The sequence below is a fragment of the Heterodontus francisci genome, chromosome 1 (assembly GCF_036365525.1).
Source record: "Heterodontus francisci isolate sHetFra1 chromosome 1, sHetFra1.hap1, whole genome shotgun sequence".
Taxonomy (NCBI): Eukaryota; Metazoa; Chordata; class Chondrichthyes; order Heterodontiformes; family Heterodontidae; genus Heterodontus; species Heterodontus francisci.
In genome coordinates, this window is record NC_090371.1 from 152,648,778 (window position 1) to 152,672,700 (window position 23,923).

General features: G+C 45.5%; 2 protein-coding genes across 2 annotated transcripts; both read right to left on the reverse strand.

Moving 5' to 3' along the window:
• Window positions 1–1,839: 1,839 nt before the first annotated feature.
• On the reverse strand, window positions 1,840–3,362 carry LOC137346705 (extracellular superoxide dismutase [Cu-Zn]-like). The gene has a single exon (XM_068010474.1). It carries the CDS (start codon window positions 3,309–3,311, stop codon window positions 2,544–2,546), a length of 768 nt encoding a protein of 255 aa, XP_067866575.1. The 5' UTR covers window positions 3,312–3,362; the 3' UTR covers window positions 1,840–2,543.
• A 14,574-nt stretch (window positions 3,363–17,936) lies between these two features.
• On the reverse strand, window positions 17,937–19,849 carry LOC137372930 (extracellular superoxide dismutase [Cu-Zn]-like). The gene has a single exon (XM_068037437.1). It carries the CDS (start codon window positions 19,744–19,746, stop codon window positions 18,979–18,981), a length of 768 nt encoding a protein of 255 aa, XP_067893538.1. The 5' UTR covers window positions 19,747–19,849; the 3' UTR covers window positions 17,937–18,978.
• Window positions 19,850–23,923: the final 4,074 nt, after the last annotated feature.

The following is a 23,923-nucleotide window of genomic DNA, read 5'->3' on the forward strand; positions in this document are numbered from 1 at the left end:
ACCTAGCACAAAGGAAGATGGTTGTGGTTGTTGGAGGTCAATCATCTGAGCTCCAGGACATCACTGCAGGAGTTCCTCAGGGTAGTGTCCTAGGCTCAACCATCTTCAGCTGCTTCATCAATGACCTTCCTTCAATCATAAGGTCAGAAGTGGGGATGTTCGCTGATGATTGCACAATGTTCAGCACCATTCACAACTCCTCAGATACTGAAGCAGTCTGTGTAGAAATGCAGCAAGACCTGGACAATATCCAGGCTTGGGCTGATAAGTGGCAAGGAACATTCAGGCCACACAAGTGCCAGGCAATGACCATCTCCAACAAGAGAGAATCTAACCATCTCCCCTTGACATTCAATGGCATTACCATCGCTGAATCCTCCACTATCAACATCCTAGGGGCTACCATTGACCAGAAACTGAACTGGAGTAGCCATACAAATACTGTGGCTACAAGACCAGGTCAGAGGCTAGGAATCCTGTGGCGAGTAATTCACCTCCTGGCTCCCCAAAGCTTGTTCACCACCTATAAGGCAAAAGTTAGGAGTGTGATGGAATACGCTCAACTTGCCTGGATGGGTGCAGCTCCAACAACACTCAAGAAGCTCAACACCATCCAGGATAAAGCAGCCCACTTGATTCGCACCCCATTCACAAACATTCACTCTCTCCACGACCGACGCTCTCTGGCAGCAGTGTGTACCATCTACAAGATGCACTCCATCAACGCACCAAAGCTCCTTACACAGTACCTTCCAAACCCGCGGCCCCTACCAACTAGAAGGACAAGGGCAGCAAATGCATGGGAACACCACCACCTGCAAGTTCCTCTCCAAGTCACACACCATCCTGATTTGGAACTATATCGCCGTTCCTTCCCTGTCGCTGGGTCAAAATCCTGGAACTCCCAAAGAGCACTGTCGGTGTACTGACACGGCATGGACTGCAACGGTTCAAGAAGGCAGCTCACCACCACCTTCTCAAGAGCAATTAGGGATGGGCAATAAATGCTGGCCTAACCAGCGACGCCCACATCCCAGGAACCAAACAAAACATTCTTAGGATAGCCCGAAGCAGTTTACAGCCAATGAATTGCTTTTGGAGAGTTGTCACTATTTTTTGTAAATAAATGCAATCAATTTGCACAGAGCAATGAGATAAATAACCTGGTTTACTTTTGGATGTAGGATAAGTTTGCTACTCTTCTTTCAGTTATGCATCCGCATGAACAAGTGGACAGGGTCTGTTCCGATTCACAACTCATCTGAAAGATGACACCTCTGACAATGCAGCCTTCCCTCAGTCCTTCATTGAAGTACGACGACGTCACTGGAGTAGGGCTTGCGCTCAGAATCGTCTGGGGCGAGCTGATGTTTAAATTACTCGATTTGTAAGTTTACATCTGTTACAGATACTGGGTGGATGTTTGTGTGGCTGGAAATTCAATCCAGTAGTAAACATCATTACTAACATTGAAAAATAAATCAATAAAGCAAGCACAGCGAAAGCTCTAAATAGAAGGTCACCTCTCCCAGAACTTATTCGTTCAAAAATGCATTTTGCTACTCTCATCGCAGCCTCTGGTAACCTCTCATTGCTAGAGGAATTACACAAGGCATACTCCGGAAAAACAGTTCTAATTACTCAATGAGTTATAAGTAAAAGTTTACTTCCCCAGAATTTCTTTTTTTTTTCTTGCACACGTCAAAGTACCCTATCAGCTTTGAATATTTCGATTACAATTCTGGAATTTTGTTACTGAAATGAAGTGAAACAGACGAAACAAAGCAGAAGATGATTAATTTATTTAAATTTTCGTTTAATTGTTCCAGCACAGTCACTAGAGCGTTTATTATAATTATAATCATTACATAAAGAGTTGTGAAATTAATGTCTGGAATGCGGCTATGAAGGTACAGACACTTATACCAATCACGTCTCTAGACAGAAAAATAACTCTATCCGGCTGGATATTGTTATGCTGACACTTGATCATGGTCAGTCATGCCCAATTGAGGATGCTCAATAAAATGTACCCAGTCCCACCTCATCACATGTTTTAGCGTATCGGCTATTGTCTGCTACAGGTTCAACTCTACAGGAACAATTCTTAAAAGTAACGAAAGGACCAATTAAACAACCTTACGCTAACATAGCAGCAGAAATTAGAATTAATAATAAGGCGATTAGTCGCTACTCTACTAGGTAACTCGAGATAGACTTAACTTGCTGTCTCTTCTGATCACACCATACACATTAATTTCCGCGGTACTGTCCAGGTATCAGTAAGTAACGCGGGATAGATCCAAAGTTGTAATCTAAAGTTCATGCAATAAGATTAAATGGAGAATTACATTCTGGTGCCTGCATCGGGTAGATGTAGGCTATATGATTCGGCTGCAATTGTTTACAAATTTACCAAGGGGCAACAGTAATATAAATGTAATGTAAGCGGGCTGCTTGTGTAAATGTTTATCTTCTAAACTTTTTTCTATGATGCTATGGAGCAGAGAGAGAACAAGTCGAATGCCAATCGGCTGCCGTGGTCATGCAGTTCCGCTTCTTCGGCGATTGCGGACTGTATTTCTCCAAAGGTCTCCTTTACTCAGTCCAATGGTGCAGCACGCCAGTCTTCTCCCAGAGTTTCCATGCTGGAGACTTGCCTGGTCGCCGCCGAGTCCCAAATCATCCTCATGCTCGTGTATGACCACCCCCAGGCCGAGGATCGAGTACTTTCCGTACAGGCTGGCCCTCAGGTTCGTCAGGTATTGAACGATCTTGCCGTTGCTCACACGGAAATTGTTGAAGTCCCCGGGGTGTTGGGGATGGTTGACATTCATGGGGTTGAAGTGAGGTCCGGTGGTGAGGCAGCTGGCACTCACGTCTCCGTACTGGTGGACGTGGATAGCTCGGGCCGGCTGGCTGGGGTCTTGCGGGAACCCGCTCACCTGGAAATACGCCTGGAGTTTCTCCTGGTACTTCTGATAAAAGAGGACGTAACCGCTTACAGAGGGCAAGCCGGTGGGCAGATCCAAGCTGGGCTGCATCAGACACACGGCGTAGAGCTCGGAACTAGGCTGGTTGAGTTGCCGGGGCGTCAGCTTGTACCATATGTCATTCAGCTGGTTTGCCACCCCAGTAATTGCGCCAGTGTCCAAATGGCCCAGGACCTGCTGCACCTGCAGCGCAAGTGTCCCAGCCAACAGCAGCAATTGCAGCGCTGAACTGTATATGGTTGTCGCCTGACTTACAGTCAGATTCCGCTGTTGTCCCGCGTATTTGTAGCTGCCTTGGGGGTAAATGTCAGAGTCCATCGCTGTCTGTAATGTGAAGAAGCTGTGCTCTGCACTGTTCTCACCCAGAGGAATACAGGGCACTAAGTCCAGGAGTTAGTGCAGAAGTTACACAGCCGGGGAGGAGGGCAACTTCACACACGTCATCTCCCACCTAGAGCAGCCCCTCCCCGCAGTGCCTGAGTCTCATATACACGGTCACTGTGCTCGGCAGAATGTCAAAGTCGACCCATGAAGTATGTGTTCCAGGGTGTTTCAGTTTTGGGTGAGAAACTACATGACAGTGTGGAGTGGCGAACACCCTCCACTGTCTGGCACCTGTTTGCCAAAGAGAGTTGTCGAACGAGAGAAGAAGCGACAAACAAAACACCTGCAGAAATAGGCAGAGATACTGGTCTCGTTCAAGAAAAAGTGGATTCAACGAAAAAGAATCAAGAAGTAAACTGCAAACCAAACGGAAAAGGGATGGCTTTATAGAGATATTTGTTTCCCATTAGAGGCGTTACATACAGGCTGTAAACTAAAATACTGGAGTCATTTTCACTTTCTACTTTCCTGATGGGTCGATCTGGAACAAATCTCAGCAATCAAAATAAAATTAACAAAAATGCCCCCCCCTTTAAAAGGGGCACAAACAATAAACCTCAAAATATAAATAAAGCAAAGGTTAAATTATTAAATTAAATCTGTATTATTTCCTGTGCCCTCCGGTAGCGGGTGCAACTTTGCGCTTGGGCGGTTATCTGGCGGAGTGGATCGAACCTGCTTGATTTTGTAAATCGCCGGTCCTGCCTGCATTTCCCTTTCTGCCGGCCCGATATTGGGATGCTTCAATTCGGCAGCTGCATGTCCGCGGCCCGCAGTTAACATAACCGGTGCCTTAAAATCGCAGCCACGGCAGAACCTGAAAGCTGGATGGTGGAACCGGGGCTGTTTTTTAAAAATCAGTTTATAGATGTGGATTTCGCTGGCAAGCCAGTACTTATTGCCCATGTTTAGTTGCCCCAAGACAAATTGCAGAGTCAAGCAGTTGCTGTGAAGCCTGCATTGCCAACTGGTAGAACCTCTATTCAGAGGGGTATGGTGTATCACCATGCTGTGGTTCCGAGAATTAATAGCAATACACTCACTCCTCTTATGGTGAGTTGTGTTGCTAATCATATCACTTGTGAGGAGCCCTTGGTCCTTGCTGTCAACACAATGAAGGTACAAACATGTGCTGATCAATTGTCCAATAACCAATGAGGGAATTTGGACTTCTCTGGTTCTGGCTCCTTCGGGGAATAAAGTAGGTATGAGCTAGTTTGCTGTCGATTGCAATATCACAAAAGTGACAAATGCCGTCTTCCAACAAGGCAACATCTTCTTCAGTTGCTGCAACAGGAATGTGATACTGAATGTTAAATAATCCTTTACAATGCATTTTAATGTATTTATTGTGCACATTTAAATCTAGAAATCAGGCACAGTAAGTTGTCAGAATGATGGAGGGTGGCGGGGGAATCAAAGAAATGTTTTGGGCTTGCAGGAAGGAATTATGGAGAGTGATTATCAGTGGGAGGTCTATGATTGGGTTAGAAAGGACCACCTCAAAGTCCAACCGAATAAGATGGCCAATATTTATAATTTCAAAAACCATAAAGCTTTTTAATAAATCCAGAAGTTAAAAAAAATACTTGAAATAGATTTTGCTGCTCCTTATTTTTTTATCAATGCTTATTAGCCCTGGTCTACTCAAAGCTAACCTTGAACTAGAATTGCACTTGTGATCTATCATTATGGCTGGCTCCTCAGAATATTTAACATAGGAACCTGCCATCACTGTGTCAACTACAGACATGATAGGTACTGCAAGTAAATATGGACTCTGACATCAGAGTTTCTCATTGAATTCAGGTGACTTAGGAGTTTTCAGTGCATTTTGGAATAAAATACAATGTCACAAATATGAATTTTCATATAAAATAGATATTCCTTTAGCTATGAATTTAATTTTCATGCCTCAGCTTTTTAAAGCTGAGGATACACAGCAATCTTATATGTAATGTATACCTATTTATTGTTAGGTCAATAGGGTCCAGCAGAAATCGGGAGAGGTGGCATCGAGCAATTAGCTGCACACCACTGCATCTCACAGGTTACTGACGCCCTCTTTGTGAAAGCTGGGCGATACATACAATTCCTGGCCAATCATGCCACACAGGCACAGACGGCAGTGGGCTGCGCCTCCATTGCTGGAGTCCCCTGGGTGCAGGGCATCATCAATTGCACCCATGTGGCCTTCAAGGCACCCAGTGACCAGCCAGTGAGATTCATCAACAGGAAGAGCTTCCACTCCCTCAATGTTGCGCTGCTCTGCAACCACAACAACAGCTTTTTGCATGTGTATACTAGTTTTCCTAGCAGCTGCTATGACTCTTTCATCCACCAGTAGTCCAGGGTGCTGCAGCTGTTCATTCCACCTCCTCAAAATATGTAGTTGGATTCCAGTGGAAAAGGGATATCCCTTGAAGAAATGGTTACTCACCCCTCTATGAGAACCCAAGACAGAGCCACAGAGGCGCGACAACCGAACCCATGATCTGCTCACCAGGACCATCATGTGGTTCCAATGCCTGGATCGGTCAGGTGGTGCCTTGCAGTACACTCCTGCAAGGGCCTCACTCATATGGTGGTCTGCTGCGTTGTTCATACCATGGCCTTCCAGAGAGGTTTGGAGCTTGAAGAAGGTGATGCACTGTCTGGACACAGCTCATTGGAGGAAGAGGGGGAGCAAGAAGTGGAAGAGGAGGAGGAGGACGCAGAACACAGAGGTGCCCTGGGTGCACAGAGAGTTGGCCCGGCCCAACACAGGATTTCCGGTCTCGTCAGGATGTCACCAATGTCAGGGATCATCTGATTCAGGGTCATTTCAGCTGAGCCCCTCTGGCCCACTTTGGTCTGGAACTCAGTTTGAGCTGCATGTGAGATCACTTCCATGGAAGATGCAGCCTGGAACAGATCAACTCTTACTGCCAAAGAAGGAAAAAGGAGGCATATGTCAGGTATAGGCAGCTGGGATCAAGCAAATCCCTCGAGGAGTATAAGGGATGTAGGACTACACTTAAGAAGGAAATTAGGAGGGTGAAAAGGGGCCATGAGATTTGCCTGGCAGATAAGATAAAGGAGAATCCTAAAAGATTCTATAAGTATATTAAGAGTAAAAGGGTAACTAGGGAGAGAGTAGGTCCCCTTATGGATCAGTGTGGTAATCTATGTGTGGAGCCACGGGAAATGGGCAAGGTCTTAAATGAATACTTCTCGTCTGTATTTACCGTGGAGAAGGTCATGGAAGCTAGTGAGTTCAAGAGAGGGAACAGCGATATCCTGGAGCATATCAACATTACAAAGGAGGTTTTGAAGCGCATTAAGGTGGATAAATCCCCAGGGCCTGACCAGGTGTATCCTAGGATGCTATGCGAAGCAAAGGAGGAGATTGCTGGTGCCCTGGCAGAGATTTTTGTTAGCCACGGGTGAGGTGCCGGAAGACTGGAGGATAGCTAATGTTGTGCCTTTATTTAAGAAGGGCAGCAGGGATAAGCCAGGGAACTATAGGCCAGTGAGCCTTACATCAGTGGTGGGAAAGTTATTGGAAGGGATTCTGAGAGACAGGATTTATATGCATTTGGAAAGGCAAGGTCTGATTAGGGATAGTCAGCATGGCTTTGTGCGTGGGAAATCATGTCTCACGAATTTGATTTGAGTTTTTTGAGGAGGTGACCAAGAGGATTGACGAGGGCAGGGCGATGGACGTTGTCTACATGGACTTTAGCAAGGCCTTTGACAAGGTCCCGCATGGTAGGCTGGTCTGGAAGGTTCAAACACATGGAATCAGGGTGAACTAGCCAATTGGATACAAAATTGGCTTGGTGATAGGAGGCAGAGGGGGGTAGTGGAGGGTTGTTTTTCAGATTGGAGGCCGGTGACCAGTGGTGTGCCACAGGGATCGGTGCTGGGCCCTCTGTTGTTTGTCATATATATGAATGACTTGGATGTGAATGTAGGGGGCATGATTAGTAAGCTTGCAGATGACACCAAAATTGGTGGTATAGTGGACAGTGAAGAAGGTTGTCTAAGGTTACAACAGGATATAAATCAACTGGGAATGTGGGCAAGGGATTGGCAAATAGAATTTAATGCAGACAAGTGTGAAGTGATGCATTTTGGGAAGTTAAACCAGGGCAGGACAAATACAGTGAATGGCAGGGCCCTGGGGAGTGTTGTTGATCAGAGAGACCTTGGGGTGCAAGTAGATAGTTCCCTGAAAGTGGCAACACAGGTAGACAGGGTGGTGAAGAAGGCGTATGGCATGATTGCCTTCATCGGATGAGACATTGAGTACAAGAGTTGGAACGTTATGTTACAGTTGTACATAACGTTGGTTAGGCGCCTTTGGAGTACTGTGTGCAGTTCTGGTCGCCGCACTACAGGAAAGATGTGATTAAGCTAGAGAGGGTGCAGAAAAGATTCACAAGGATGTTGCCTGGTTTGGAGGGCTTGAGTTATAAAGAGAGATTGGATAGGCTGGGTCTGTTTTTCCTGGAGCGAAGGAGGCTGAGAGGGGACATGATTGAGGTATATAAAATTATGAGAGGCATAGATAGGGTAACTAAGCCAGAGTCTGTTTCCCATGGTAGGGGTGACTAAAACTAGAGGGCATAGATTTAAGGTGAGAGGGAGGAGGTTTAAAGGGGATCAAATGGGTAAATTTTCACTCAAAGAATAGTGGGTATCTGGAATGAGCTGCCAGAGGAGGTGGTGGAGGCAGGAACAGTAGCAACATTTAAGAGGTATCTGGACAGGTACTTGATTGAGCAGGCATAGAGAGATATAGAATTAATGCAGGCAGGTGGGATTAGTATAGATAGGCATTATGGGCGGCATGGACGTGGTGGGCCGAAGGGCCTGTTTCTATGCTGTATGACTCTATGACTCTAAGGAGCCCAAAACTGCACACAGTATTCGACATGTGGTCTCACCAATGCCTTGTATAACTGAAGCAAAACATCCTTACTTTTATTTTCAATTCCTCTCATGATAAAGGATAGCATTCCATTAGCCTTCTTTATTAGTTGCTGTACTTGCATACTAACCTTTTGTGACTCGTGTACTAGAACACCTAGATCCTTGGAGTTCTGCAGTCATTCCCTGTTTAAGAAATACTCTGCTTTTTTATTCTTCCTGCTAAAGTGAATAACTTCACATTTTCCCACATTATACTCCATCTGCCAGATTTTTGCCCACTCACTCAATCTATCTATATTGGTCTGCAACCTCTTTATGTCCTCTTCACAACATACTTTCCGACTTACCTTTGTGTCATCCGCAAATTTAGCTACCATGCCATCGCTCCCCTCATCTAAGTCATTGATATAAATTGTAAAAAGTTGAGGCCCAGCACAGACCCCTGCCAGATTCCATTCGTCACATCCTACCAATCAGAAAAGGATCCATTTATGCACACTCTCTGTTTTCTGCCAGCCAGCCAATCTTTTATCCATGCTAATATGTTACCCCCTACACCATGAGTTCCTACTTTGCGCAAGAACCTTTTATGTGGCACCTTGTCAAATGCCTTCTGGAAATCCAAGTACGGTACATCAACAGGTTCCCCTTTATCCACAGTGCATGTTACTCCTTCAAAGAACTCCAATTAATTGGTTAAACATGATTTCCCTTTCACAAAATCACGCTGATTATTCCCGATTACCTTTAATTTTTCTAAGTGCCCAGCTATCGCCTCTTTAATGATCAATTCTAACACCTTCCCCACGACAGATGTCAAGCTAACTGGCCTATAGTTACCTGTTTTCTGCCTCCCCCGTTCTTGAATAGAGGGGTTATATTTGCTACTTTCCAGTCTGATGGAACCTTTCCAGAATCTATTGAATTTTGAAAAATTCACACCAATTAATCTACTTCCTCATTAGCCACCTCTTTTAAGGCCCTGGGATGAAGTCCATCAGGACCCGGGGACTTGTCAGCCCGCACCCCGATTAGTTTGGTCAGTACCGCTTCCCTGGTGATTGTAATTTCACCAAGTTCCTCTCCTCCTTCCACCTCCTGATTTAGAGCTATTACTGGAATGTTTTTTGTATCCTCTATAGTGAAGACAGAAGCAACATGTTCGTTCATTTCATCTGCCATTTCCTTATTCTCTACTATTAGCTCCCCATTCTCACTCTCTAGAGGACCAACACTCACTTTACTTACTCTTTTCCTTTTTAAATACCTGTAGAAAGTCTTGCTATTCATTTTTATATTACTAGCTAGCTTCCTGTCATACTCTAACTTCTTTCTCCTGATTAACCTTTTAGTCATTCTCTGCCGTTCTTAATACTCTGACTAATCATCTGACCTGCCACTCATCTTTGCACAATTATATGCTTTTTCCTTAAGTTTGATGCTTTCCTTAACTTCTTTAGTTAACCACGGATGATGGGTCCGCTGCTTAGAATTTTCCTTTATAGGGGAAATATATTTATTCTGAGTATTCTGAAATATCGCCTTCCATGTCTGCCACTTCTTCTCTGTTGACCTATCTCCGAGCCAAGTAACCCAGTTCACTTCAGCTAGCTCAGTTTTCATGCCCACATAGTTGCCCTTATTTAAGTTTAAAATACTATTCTGAGACGCATTCCTCTTTCTTTGAAACTGGATGTAAAATTCAATCATATTGTGGTCCCTGCTACCTAGAGGTGCCTTTACTCTGAGGACATTAATTAATCCTGTCACATTACACAATACCAAATCTGGTATAACCTGCTCTCTGGTTGGTTCCAGAATGTGCTGTTCTCAGAAACTATCTCAAAAGTATTCATCCAGGCAACTATTGCCAATACTATTTTTCCAATGTATATGTAGATTACAATCACCCATGATTATTGCCATACCTTTATCACAAGCACCCAATATTTCTTCTTGGATACTTCGTCCTACATACTTTCAAAAAACAAAGAGCATTATGATTTAGCAAGCTGAATTGATAACTGTAAATGATACAGAAATAACCATCTGTAGTATCATAAAATGATCAAATTTTAAAAACCTTTACATTAATTTGAATTGTTAATTGTCCAAGTACAGTCTAATCCTGATCATTTCTGCTGAGTTAGCCAATCTCACGTTGAACAGCGTGAGGAGTAGTATAATTGGTAACAGTGCCCCTGGATTAGGGAGAGGAAAAGGTTCTTGATCATTATAGTGATCTTGTGTAGAAGTGTATGATGATGAAGCAGGATCATCAGATTTCTTTTATTCTTTCATGGGACGCGGGCATTGATGGCAGGCCAGCATTTATTGCTCAACCCTAATTTCCCTTGTACTGGCTTGCTAGGACGTTTCATGGGGTAGTTAAGGGTCAACAACATTGCTGTGGGTCTGGAGTCACATGTAGCCAGACCAGGTAAGGATGGCAGATTTCATTTCCTAAAGGATATGAGTGAACCAGATTGGTTTTTACAACAATAGTTTCATGGCACCATTACCGAGACTAGCTTTCAATTCTAGATCTTTTTATTAATTAATTGAACTTAAATTCCAGACAAAGCATGAGGAAAGTGGCTAGAAAGCTATTGATTAGCTACTAAATGCTCACAAAAATAAACAATCCTGAATCTACCAATAAATCATATCACTCAAAATGCCTTTTGAAAAAACAATCCTTTGGATTTTACCCTCAATAACTGAAATTTCTAATGTCCAAAATAAGGCTGTATTTTAAATCTTACAAGTTATGGGGATGAGTTGCCACTTCTTTCTTTTCTTCTTTTGGGCCTCCTTATCTCGAGAGACAATGGATACGCGCCTGGAGGTGGTCAGTGGTTTGTGAAGCAGCGCCTGGAGTGGCTATAAAGGCCAATTCTGGAGTGACAGGCTCTTCCACAGGTGCTGCAGAGAAATTTGTTTGTTGGGGCTGTTGCACAGTTGGCTCTCCCCTTGCGCCTCTGTCTTTTTTCCTGCCAACTACTAAGTCTCTTCGACTCGCCACAATTTAGCCCTGTCTTTATGGCTGCCCGCCAGCTCTGGCGAATGCTGGCAACTGACTCCCACGACTTGTGATCAATGTCACACGATTTCATGTCGCGTTTGCAGACGTCTTTATAACGGAGACATGGACGGCCGGTGGGTCTGATACCAGTGGCGAGCTCGCTGTACAATGTGTCTTTGGGGATCCTGCCATCTTCCATGCGGCTCACATGGCCAAGCCATCTCAAGCGCCGCTGACTCAGTAGTGTGTATAAGCTGGGGGTGTTGGCCGCTTCAAGGACTTCTGTGTTGGAGATATAGTCCTGCCACCTGATGCCAAGTATTCTCCGAAGGCAGCGAAGATGGAATGAATTGAGACGTCGCTCTTGGCTGGCATACGTTGTCCAGGCCTCGCTGCCGTAGAGCAAGGTACTGAGGACACAGGCCTGATACACTCGGACTTTTGTGTTCCGTGTCAGTGCGCCATTTTCCCACACTCTCTTGGCCAGTCTGGACATAGCAGTGGAAGCCTTACCCATGCGCTTGTTGATTTCTGCATCTAGAGACAGGTTACTGGTGATAGTTGAGCCTAGGTAGGTGAACTCTTGAACCACTTCCAGAGCGTGGTCGCCAATATTGATGGATGGAGCATTTCTGACATCCTGCCCCATGATGTTCGTTTTCTTGAGGCTGATGGTTAGGCCAAATTCATTGCAGGCAGACGCAAACCTGTCGATGAGACTCTGCAGGCATTCTTCAGTGTGAGATGTTAAAGCAGCATCGTCAGCAAAGAGGAGTTCTCTGATGAGGACTTTCCGTACTTTGGACTTCGCTCTTAGACGGGCAAGGTTGAACAACCTGCCCCCTGATCTTGTGTGGAGGAAAATTCCTTCTTCAGAGGATTTGAACGCATGTGAAAGCAGCAGGGAGAAGAAAATCCCAAAAAGTGTGGGTGCGAGAACACAGCCCTGTTTCACACCACTCAGGATAGGAAAGGGCTCTGATGAGGAGCCACCATGTTGAATTGTGCCTTTCATATTGTCATGGAATGAGGTGATGATACTTAGTAGCTTTGGTGGACATCCGATCTTTTCTAGTAGTCTGAAGAGACCACGTCTGCTGACGAGGTCAAAGGCTTTGGTGAGATCAATGAAAGCAATGTAGAGGGGCATCTGTTGTTCACGGCATTTCTCCTGTATCTGACGAAGGGAGAACAGCATGTCAATAGTCGATCTCTCTGCACGAAAGCCACACTGTGCCTCAGGGTAGACGCGCTCGGCCAGCTTCTGGAGCCTGTTCAGAGCGACTCGAGCAAAGACTTTCCCCACTATGCTGAGCAGGGAGATTCCACGGTAGTTGTTGCAGTCACCGCGGTCACCTTTGTTTTTATAGAGGGTGATGATGTTGGCATCGCGCATGTCCTGGGGTACTGCTCCCTCGTCCCAGCACAGGCATAGCAGTTCATGTAGTGCTGAGAGTATAGCAGGCTTGGCACTCTTGATTATTTCAGGGGTAATGCTGTCCTTCCCAGGGGCTTTTCCGCTGGCTAGGGAATCAATGGCATCACTGAGTTCCGATTTGGTTGGCTGTATGTCCAGCTCATCCATGACTGGTAGAGGCTGGGCTGCATTGAGTTACAAATCTTACAAGTTATGGGGATGAGTTGCCACTTGGGTTCTCCACTTATATGCTATAACTATGATGGAAGAGACACAGGGCCTGATTTTCCTTCCAGGGTCAGGAAACAGATGTTGGGACTATTTCCAGCTCTGATCACACCCCGAGGGAGGAATTAGCTACATCCTCTGATTTTCATGGGGGTGGAATGTTAACTGGCTGCAAGGTGGGTTGGGCTGCAGGGGCCAGAATGGAGGTGGGGCTGAAAGAAAGTGGGCCCGATTTAAACCCATCACAGCAGCCGTTACTGTGATGATTAGTGATTTACTTGCTGTATAACTCATGCAGCAGGAAAGGCAGAGGGCTGGAACCCAGGCCAGGGCTGCCCCTCTTTTAGCAGAACCTGACCTGAAGGACCTCCTCGAGGCAGTAAGGGAGAGGAGGGAGGTCCTTTATCTGGAGGGTGGCAGGAGAAGTTCACCTCCCAGACGAAGCAGAGGTAGTGGAGACTGTGATCAAATGCTGTGTGGTCTAGAGGAACTGAGTCCAGTGCAGGAAGAGGTTCAAGGACCTTATTCACTCTGGCAAACTGAGTGCAATGCCAGACCCTCAGCACTGGCCTCTTTGTATTCAACCTCCAGCAGATACCCCAGCTGAGGAGCCTGAGGGTGTATGCTGCTCTTGAACATAAGAGGAATCTGTGCCCATGAGAGACCACTCAGAAAAGTGTAGAGCCCTAGCACTGTGGAAGACCTGGCGGGTTCCAATGAATATGAGCAGTTGGCATTGGCCACAGAGGCCAGCAGTGCCTTATCTCTCTCTCTCCATCTACCTGTCTTGTCCTTGCAGGAGGAAAGGGCTCACAATGTCTGCGAGGGCCCAGACCAGAGGAGGGGTCCCTATCCTTCACATTGTCACTGCCATGGAAGAGGGAGCCATGGAGATAGCCAGGGTTGCTGACCATGAGCAAGTCAAGGAAGGCAAGATAGGCAACCTGGTGCAGCAGTTGAATAGAAACTGGAATGTGTAGATTAAGGGGGTGCCCTGCACTCGACCCTGTATGACAGCATGCCAAAGACTGAGTTGCATTGGGAGGCCTCAGCACTGCAGAGGCTTCTGCTCTCAAATTCTAATTCACAGAATCTTTTCTTGTGTCTCCCACAGGTTCTGATGTTGAGACACAACAAATGATTCTTGTGTCACCAAGTCAAGTATTGCCAAGGGAGATCTCAGAGGAAGCACTGTTACAGCACCCTCCACCAATGCAGATACATCCACCTCAGTAGGTACACACGTGTGTATAGATAGGGTGGCACTGGATGATGAGCATGGCACAAGGGAGCAGGAGGAGGTGAGAGAGGCGGAGGCAGCCGTGGGCAGTTCCCCTCAGAGGATGGAGGACAGACACAGGAGTGCTCAGGTGGGCACAGGTGCAGGGCGTCGAGAGTCACAGGAAAGGAGGCTCTACTTAGACCAGCAACATCAGATGTGCTCCCATGTGTCAGAGTTCCCTGAGGCAGTGTGGGGTTATGGACTGAGAATGGAGGAGTCCATTCAGCACCACCATGGCTCAGGGCTTTGAGTACATGAACTCTTCCATTGAGAGAGTGGACAACCTCATGGAGAGCCATAGTCGGCCGCACACGAAGAGCATGCAGGACCAGCGCACTGACATTCGCAGAATGCATGTCACATTCTGTAGCCTTGACCGGTCAGTGGCACTGATGCTGCAGAGATGTTTGGAGCAGATGCCAGTTGTGCGCCAATTGGTGGTCCCCTCCAAATATCCGGAGTACCAGCCAAGGGCTGAGGCAGCCGACAAGGAAAATGAGGATACCACCCCTCACGCGGCACTGTCATCCTCAGCAGCCTCCATGGCCCTTTTATCTGATGCACCATCCCTCCAGCAGGGCCTAGTGACAGAGGATGCCCCTGCAATGATACCAGTGCAGCAGTCAATTGGGGCACCTCCACGACAAGGACAACAACCACGTGCATCTCCACCGGAAGCTGAGACAAGTGAGCTGGTTGCCTCCACCTCATCCATGCCACAAAGGGAGCATCATGTAGATATGAATCATGTAGATGTGACTGGGAGCAAAGGCTGACATATTGGGTAGAGCATTGAATGAGACACTGGGGTTTCTTTCAACTTTAACTGTGCACTTTTTGTCTTTTTGAGCACCATGTAAATACTGAAACATGAAGCCAGATGTGTGAGCTTCCTTTTATTAATGGCAGGAGAAAAAGAGAGGTATGAAGTGGTGAAGGGGAGCAAGGGTCCACAAACAGTGACAGTGAAACCTCAGGGCAGATGTACATCCTTCAGTGGCATAGAGTCATACAGCATAGAAACAGGCCCTTTGGCCCACTGCTTCCATGCCGACTACAATGCCTATCTATACTAATCCCACCTGCCTGCATTAATTCTATATCCCTCTATGCCTTGCTCAATCAAGTACCTGTCCAGAAGCCTCTTAAATGTTGCTACTGTTCCTGCCTCCACCACCTCCTCTGGCAGCTCATTCCAAATACCCACTATTCTTTGTGTGAAAAATTTACCCCTGTGATCCCCTTTAAACCTCCTCCCTCTCACCTTAAATCAATGCCCTCTAGTTTTAGTCACCCCTACCATGGGAAACAGACTCCGGCTATCTACCCTATCTATGCCTCTCATAATTTTATATACCTCGATCATGTTCCCTCTCAGCCTCCTTCGTTCCAGGGAAAACAGACCCAGCCTATCCAATCTCTCTTTATAACTCAAGCCCTCCAAACCAGGTAACATCCTTGTGAATCTTTTCTGCACCCTCTCTAGCTTAATCACATCGTTCTGTAGTGCAGCGACCAGAACTGCACACAGTACTCCAAATGCGGCCTAACCAACATTATGCACAACTGCAACATGACATTCCAACTCTTGTACTCAATGTCTCGGCCGATGAAGGCAAGCATGCCATACGCCTTCTTCACCACCCTGTCTACCTGTGTTGCCACTTTCAGGGAACTATCTACTTGCACCCCAAGGTCTCTCAGCTCAACAACACTCCCCAGGGCCCTGCCATTCACTGTATATGTCCTGCCCTGGTTTAACTTTCCAAAATGCATCACTTTGCACTTGTCTGCGTTAGATTCCATTTGCCAATCCCTTGCCCACTTTCCCAGTTGATCTATATCCTGTTGTAACCTTAGACAACCTTCTTCACTGTCCACTATACCACCAATTTTGGTGTCATCTGCAAGCTTACTAATCATGCCCCCTACATTCACATCCAAGTCATTCATATATATGACAAACAGAGGGCCCAGCACCGATCCCTGTGGCACACCACTGGTCACCGGCCTCCAATCTGAAAAACAACCCTCCACTACCACCCTCTGCCTCCTATCACCAAGCCAATTTTGTATCCAATTGGCTAGTTCACCCTGATCCCATGTGTTCGAACCTTCCGGACCAACCTACCATGCGGGACCTTGTCAAAGGCCTCGCTAAAGTCCATGTAAACAATGTCCACCACCCTGCCCTCGTCAATCCTCTTGGTCACATCCTCAAAAAACTCAATCAAATTTGTGAGACATGATTCCCCACGCACAGAGCTATGCTGACTATCCCTAATCAGACCTTGCCTTTCCAAATGCATATAAATCCTGTCGCTCAGAATCCCTTCCAATAACTTTCCCACCATGATGTAAGGCTCACTGGCCTGTAGGTGATCCTTATTTAAGGAAGGATGTGAACGCATTGGAGGCAGTTCAGAGGAATTTTATTAGATTGATACCTGGAATGAGCGGGTTGTCTTATGAGGAAAGGTTGGACAGACTGGGCTTGTTTTCACTGGAGTTTAGAAGAGTGACGGGAGTCTTGATTGAAGTATATAAGATCCTGAACGGTCTTGACAAGATGAATGTGATAAGGATGTTTCCTCTTGTGAGTGAGTCCAGAAGTAGGGGGCACTGTTTGAAAATTAAGGGTCTCTCTTTTAGGACAGAGATGAGGAGATTTTATTTTCTCAGAGGGTTGTGTGACTTTGGAATTTTCTGCCTCAGAAGGTGGTGGCAGCGGGGTCATTGAATATTGTTAAGGTGGAGGTTAGATAGATTCTTGTTAGGCAAGGGAATCAAAGATTATTTGGGGGGGGGGGGGGTTGATGGGAGTCTGGAATTCGAGACAGAAACAGATCAGCCACGATCTTATTAAATGACAGAGCAGGTTCGACAGCCTGAATGGCCTCAAATTCTGCCTCAAATCCGTATGGTCGTATGGTATGTAAAAACCCAAAGCGCTTTACAGCCAATGAATTGCTTTTGGAGTGTAGTCACTATTTTTTGTAAGCAACTGGGGCAATCAATTTGCACACAGCAATGAGATAAATAATTTTGTTTACTTTTGGATGTAGGATACGTTCCCGGCTCTACTTTCAGTTATGCATCCGCATGAACAAGTGGACAGGGTCTTTCTCCGTTTCATAACTCATCTGAAAGATGACACCTCTGACAATGCAGCCTTCCATCAGTACTTCAGTGAAGTACGATTACGTCACTGGAGTAGGGCGTGAGCCCAGAATCATCTTACCCCACTGCAAGTGCACTGCCACTGGGGCGAGCTGATACTTAAATTACTCGATTTGTAAGTTTACATCTGTTACAGATATTGGGTGGATGTTTGTGTGGATGGAAATTCAATCCAGTAGTAAACATCATTACTAACATTGAAAAATAAATCAATAAAGCAAGCACAGTGAAAGCTCTAAATAGAAGGTCACCTCTCCCAGAACTTATTAGTTCAAAAATGCCTTTTGCTACTCTCATCGCAGCCTCTGGCAACCTCTCATTGCTAGCGGAATTACATAAGGCATACTCCCGAAAAACAGTTCTAATTACTCAGTGAGTTATAAGTAAAAGTTTACTTCTCTAGAATTGATATTTTTCTTGCACACATCGAAGTACCCTTATCAGCTTTGAAAGTTTCGATTACAATTCTGGAATTTTGTTGCTGAAATGAAGTGAAACAGATGAAACAAAGCAGAAGAGGATTAATTTATTTAAAATTTCGTTTACATGTTCCAGCACAAGCCACTAGAGCGTTTATTACAATTATAATCATTAAAGAGCTGTGAAATTAATGTCTGGAATGCAGCAATGAAGATATACACACATACCAATCACGCCTCCAGACAGAAAAATAACTCTATCCGGCTGGATATTGTTATGCTGACACTTGATCATGGTCAGTCATGCCCAATTGAGGATGCTCAATTAAATGTACCCAGTCCCACCTCATCACATGTTTTAGCGTATCAGCTATTGTCTGCTATAGGTTCAGCTCTACAGGGAAAATTCTTAAAAGTAACGAAAGGACCAATTAAACAACCTTACAGCTAACATAGCAGCAGAAATTAGAATTAATAAGTCGCTACTTAACTCGTTGGAAGACTTAACTTGTTGTCTCCTACCCAGACCATCTACCCAAATTTTTTTTATTCATTCATGGTATGTGGGCGTCGCTGGCCAGGCCAGCATTTATTGCCCATCCCTAATTGTCCTTGAGAAGGTGGTGGTGAGCTGCCTTCTTGAACCACTGCAGTCCATGTGAGTTAGGTATACCCACACTGCTATTAGGAAGTTCCAGGATTTTGACCCAGCTAGTGAAGGAACGGCGATATAGTTCCAAGTCAGGATGGTGTGTGACTTGGAGGGGAACTTGCAGGTGGTGGTGTTCCCATGTATGTGCTGCCCTTGTCCTTCTAGTTGGTAGAAGTTGCGGGTCGCGGTAGGTCGATTTCCGCGGTACCCCCCAGATATCAGTAAGTAACGCGGGATAGATCCAAGTTGAAATCTAAAGTTCATGCAGTAAGATTAAATGGAGAACGCCATTCTGGTGCCTGCATCGGGTAGATGTAGGCTATATGATTCGGCTGCAATTGTTTACAAATTTACCAAGGGGCAACAGTAATATAAATGTAATGTAAGCGGGCTGCTTGTGTAAATGTTTATCTTCTAAACTTTTTTCTATGATGCTATGGAGCAGAGAGAGAACAAGTCGAATGCCAATCGGCTGCCGTGGTCATGCAGTTCCGCTTCTTCGGCGATTGCGGACTGTATTTCTCCAAAGGTCTCCTTTACTCAGTCCAATGGTGCAGCACGCCAGTCTTCTCCCAGAGTTTCCATGCTGGAGACTTGCCTGGTCGCCGCCGAGTCCCAAATCATCCTCATGCTCGTGTATGACCACCCCCCGGCCGAGGATCGAGTACTTTCCGTACAGGCTGGCCCTCAGGTTCGTCAGGCGTTTAACGATCCTGCCGTTGCTCACCTGGAAATTGTTGAAGTCCCCGGGGTGTTGGGGATGGTTGACATTCATGGGGTTGAAGTGAGGTCCGGTGGTGAGGCAGCTGGCACTCACGTCTCCGTACTGGTGGACGTGGATAGCTCGGGCCGGCTGGCTGGGGTCTTGCGGGAACCCGCTCACCTGGAAATACGCCTCGAGTCTGTGGGGGTACTTGTGGTGGAAGAGGACGTGGCCGCTTACAGAGGGCAGGCCGCTGGGTAGGTCCAAGCTGGGCTTCATCAGACACACGGCGAAGAGCTCGGGGCACTGCCGCCTGGGTTGCCGGGGCCTCACCTCGTACCACATCTCATGGAGCTGGTTTGCCGTCCCAGTAATCGCGTCAGTGTCCAAATGGCCCAGGACCTGGGGCATCTCCAGCGCAAGTATCCCAGCCAACAGCAGCAATTGCAGCGCTGAACTGTATATGGTTTTCCCCCGAGTCCCAGTCAGTTTCCGCTCGTGTCCCGCGTCCTTGTAGCTGGCGTGGGGGTAAATGTCAGAGTCCATCGCTGTCTGTAATGTGAAGAAGCTGTGCTCTGCACTGTTCCAACCCAGAGGAATACAGGGCACTAAGTCCAGGAGTTAGTGCAGAAGTTACACAGCCAGGGAGGAGGGCAACTTCACAAACGTCATCTCCCACCTCGAGCAGCCCCTCCCCGCATTGCTTTATAGAGATATTTGTTTCCCATTAGAGGCGTTCCATACAGGCTGTCAACTAAAATACTGGAGTCATTTTCACTTTCTACTTTCCAGATGGGTCGATCTGGAACAAATCTCAGCAATCAAAATTAAATTAACAAAAATGCCCCCTTTAAAAGGGGCACAAACAATAAACCTCAAAATATAAATAAAGCAAAGGTTAAATTATCAAGTTAAATCTGTATTATTTCCTGTGCTGACCGTGTCCGCCGGTAGCGGGTGCAATTTTGCGCTTCGGCGGTAAACTGGCGGAGTGGATCGAACCTGCTTGATTTTGTAAATCGCCGGTCCTGCCTGCATTTCCCTTTCTGCCGGCCCGATATTGGGATGTTTCAATTCGGCAGCTGCATGTCCGCGGCCCACAGTTAACATAACCGGTGCCTTAAAATCGCAGCCATCTCTTTGCCACGGACGAGATGGATTGCAGGCCAACTATCTGCTGGTCTCCAAAGAGTCAAAATCAGCCCCTTTTGTACTTGAAACAATAGCTGCTGGATGGCAGAACCTGGATGATGGAACCATCACTAATACATACTGGCCTGGATTTTTAAAAATCCGTTTATGGATGTGGATGTCGCTGAGCATGATTAGTTGCCCCAAGACAAATCGCAGAGAGTCAAGCAGTTGCTGTGAAGCCTGCATTGCCAACTGGTAGAACCTCTATTCAGAAGGGTATGGTGTATCACCATGCTGTGGTTCCGAGAATTAATAGCAATACACTCACTCCTCTTATGGTGAGTTGTGTTGCTAATCATATCACTTGTGAGGAACCCTTGGTCCTTGCTGTCAACACAATGAAGGTACAAACATGTGCTGATCAATTGTCCAATAACCAATGAGGGAATTTGGACTTCTCTGGTTCTGGCTCCTTCGGGGAATAAAGTAGGTATGAGCTAGTTTGCTGTCGATTGCAATATCACAAAAGTGACAAATGCCGTCTTCCAACAAGGCAACATCTTCTTCAGTTGCTGCAACAGGAATGTGATACTGAATGTTAAATAATCCTTTACAATGCATTTTAATGTATTTATTGTGCACATTTAAATCTAGAAATCAGGCACAGTAAGTTGTCAGAATGATGGAGGGTGGTGGGGGAATCAAAGAAATGTTTTGGGCTTGCAGGAAGGAATTATGGAGAGTGATTATCAGTGGGAGGTCTATGATTGGGTTAGAAAGGACCACCTAATACGATGGCCAATATTTGTAATTTCAAAAGCAATAAAGCTTTCAATAAATTCCGAAGTTAAAAAATACTTGAAATAGATTTTGCTGTTCCTTATTTTTTTCAATGCTTATTTGCCATGATCTACTCAAAGGCAACACTGAATTAGAATTGCACTTGTGATCTAACATTATGGCTGGCTCCTCAGAATATTTAACATAGGAACCTGCCATCACAGCGTCACGTAAAGACATAACTGGTACTGCAGGTAAATGTGGACTGACAATGGAATTTCTCATTGAATTCAGATGACTTAGGAGCTTTCAGTGGATTTTGGAATAAAATGCAGTGAACCACATATGATCTTTTCTATACAATAGATATTCCTTTAGGTGTGTATCTATTTTTTATGCATCACCTTTTTAAAGCTGAGGATACATAGCAATCTTATATGCAACATATACCTATTTATAAAAGCAAAATACTGCAGGTACTGGAAATCTGAACTAAAAACAAGAAATGCTGGAAATACTCAGCAGGTCTGGCAGCATCTGTGGAGAGAGAAGCAGAGTTAATGTTTCAGGTCAGTGACCCTGCATCAGAACTGGCAAAGGTTAGAAATGTAATAGTTTTTAAGCAAATAAAGTGGGGGTGGGGCAAGAGATAACAAAAGGCAAGGTGTTGATAGGACAGGGTCACAGAAAATAACTGACCAGAATGTCATGGAACAAAGGCAAACGGTATGTTAATGGTGTGTGTGTAAAGAACTCAGCAGGGGGTTGTGTTGTGCCCTGAAGAGCTATTTGATTACTGACAAGTCAGGATTGATTGTTGTCATATGACTTGCCTCTGGAAAGATTTTTGTTTCATTTTGAACTGTTAAAAAGCAGTTGGTTTGTCTAAAAACAGAAGGAAGAAAGAAGTTTGCTTTCTGACCTGCCAAGAGAAGACACCTGATCTCTTTCTCTCTTTAAAGAATCCCTGCATCAAGTTGTCCTGTTGCCTCCTGTATTTGGAGAAATCCTGAATGTTTGCAGAAACCTTGCATCTTTGAAATGACTTTGCATCAAATATGAGAGAACAAACTTTTTTTGCTGCACACCTGATGTAAGTCCTGTGTTTATGTCATGCTTTCCAAGTAGTCTTCTGCATATTAGGCGATGGCAAAAATGACTGTTCTCGCTGCGCATGAGTTCCTGAAGCTTACCGTCAGAAGTTTCGGCACCTCTGGAGATTGGCTGGGCAGACTTATATAGAATTGGACAGGGTAAAGCAAATTAATTTTGATCGCTGGATATGGGCACTAAAGATGGAAGCCTTGTATGAGAACCTTAGGGAATTAATTCTCCTGGAAGAATTTAAAAATTCACTTCCTCCAGTAGTGAGAACTCATGTAGAGACCCAGAGGTTTCAAGGGCCAGCCAGGCAGCAAAAACTGCTGATGATTTTGAGCTTGTGTATCAGCCCAAACCCTTTGTCCGTCACCCCCACAAACCTGAGAAGGATAGAAGATGAGAGGGTGAAAAGGCGAAAAGTAGGCTGGGGATAGGAAGGTACAGCTGAGAATGCCTCAGGATCCCTTCCTCAGGCCAGAAAAGGTGGTGCTGAGGGAGGAATTGAGATCCGCAAGCCTAAGTGTTATCACTGTCACAAGGTAGGACATCTTCATTCAGGATGCTGGAAGTTGCAAGGTAAACCCATGGGATTTGTTGGGGTACACAAAGTCAATGCAGAGATAGGGGCCCTGACTGAGAATACAGATGATCAGACTGTAGCTTTGATGGGGTTGAGAATAAGATACCTGAGAGTTATAAGGAATTCTTGTCGAAAGGAAAAGTAACTCCTCATCCCTCAAGTGAGGCAGGCAAACTACAGTTATACTTAGGGATACAGAAGCCAACAAACTCTTTTGCTGGGGAAAGGCATAACATTTCCACCAGAGAATGCACTGAGTGCTGAAGTTTTAGTAAATTCTATTGGTGGGGAGTATATACCCGTACCTTTGTAACAAGTGCACCTAGAATGTGACCTAATGACTGGGATGGGTAACTGTAGGAGTTGTCTATAGTTTGCCTGTTGATGGAATTGACCTACTCCTGAATAATGATTTGGCTGGATCAAAAGTATTAGTTTTCCTGTGGTCGCAGAGAAACCAAGGAAAGTTAAAGAGACAGGACAGTTACAGGAAAAGGTTCCAGGTATTTTTCCTTCATGTGTAGTAACCCAAGCAATGGCTAAACAAGTTCCATTGTCGGAGGTAAAATTGGCACCACAGACAGATAGCTGAATATCTGAAACTTTCTTTGGGGATTTAGGTAATCCAAATGAAATGTTCAATAAATCTTCTCTGATCACAGCTCAGCAAGCTCATCCAGAATTAAACAAAGTGGCACAATCAGCTCTGACAGAAGCAAAAGGAGTTCCAGAAGGCCATATATTAAAGCTGGAGTTCTGATGAGGAAGTGGAGACCGCCTCATAGATCTGTGGATGAAGAATGGATGGTTGTTTAACAGATTGTGGTAGCACCCAAGTATCGCCGGGAATTATTCAGGTGAGCACATGAAATTCCTATAGCGGGACATATGGGGATCAGGAAGACCAAATTATGTACAAGTCAACATTATTATTGGCCAGGTCTATCCAAGGACGTGGTGCACTTTTGTAAAACATGCCATACGTGCCAGATTGTGGGAAAACCGCAACCTGCCATAATGACGGCACCTTGAATTCCCATACCAGTTACTGGGGAACCATTTAATAGGCTTTTGGCAGATGGCATAGGTCCCTTACCGAAAACTAAAGTGGAACACCAATATATACTT

Coding starts and splice junctions, on each gene's coding strand:
- LOC137372930 (XM_068037437.1), bottom strand. CDS start 19,746: ATGGACTCTGACATTTACCCCCACGCCAGCTACAAGGACGCGGGACAC.
- LOC137346705 (XM_068010474.1), bottom strand. CDS start 3,311: ATGGACTCTGACATTTACCCCCAAGGCAGCTACAAATACGCGGGACAA.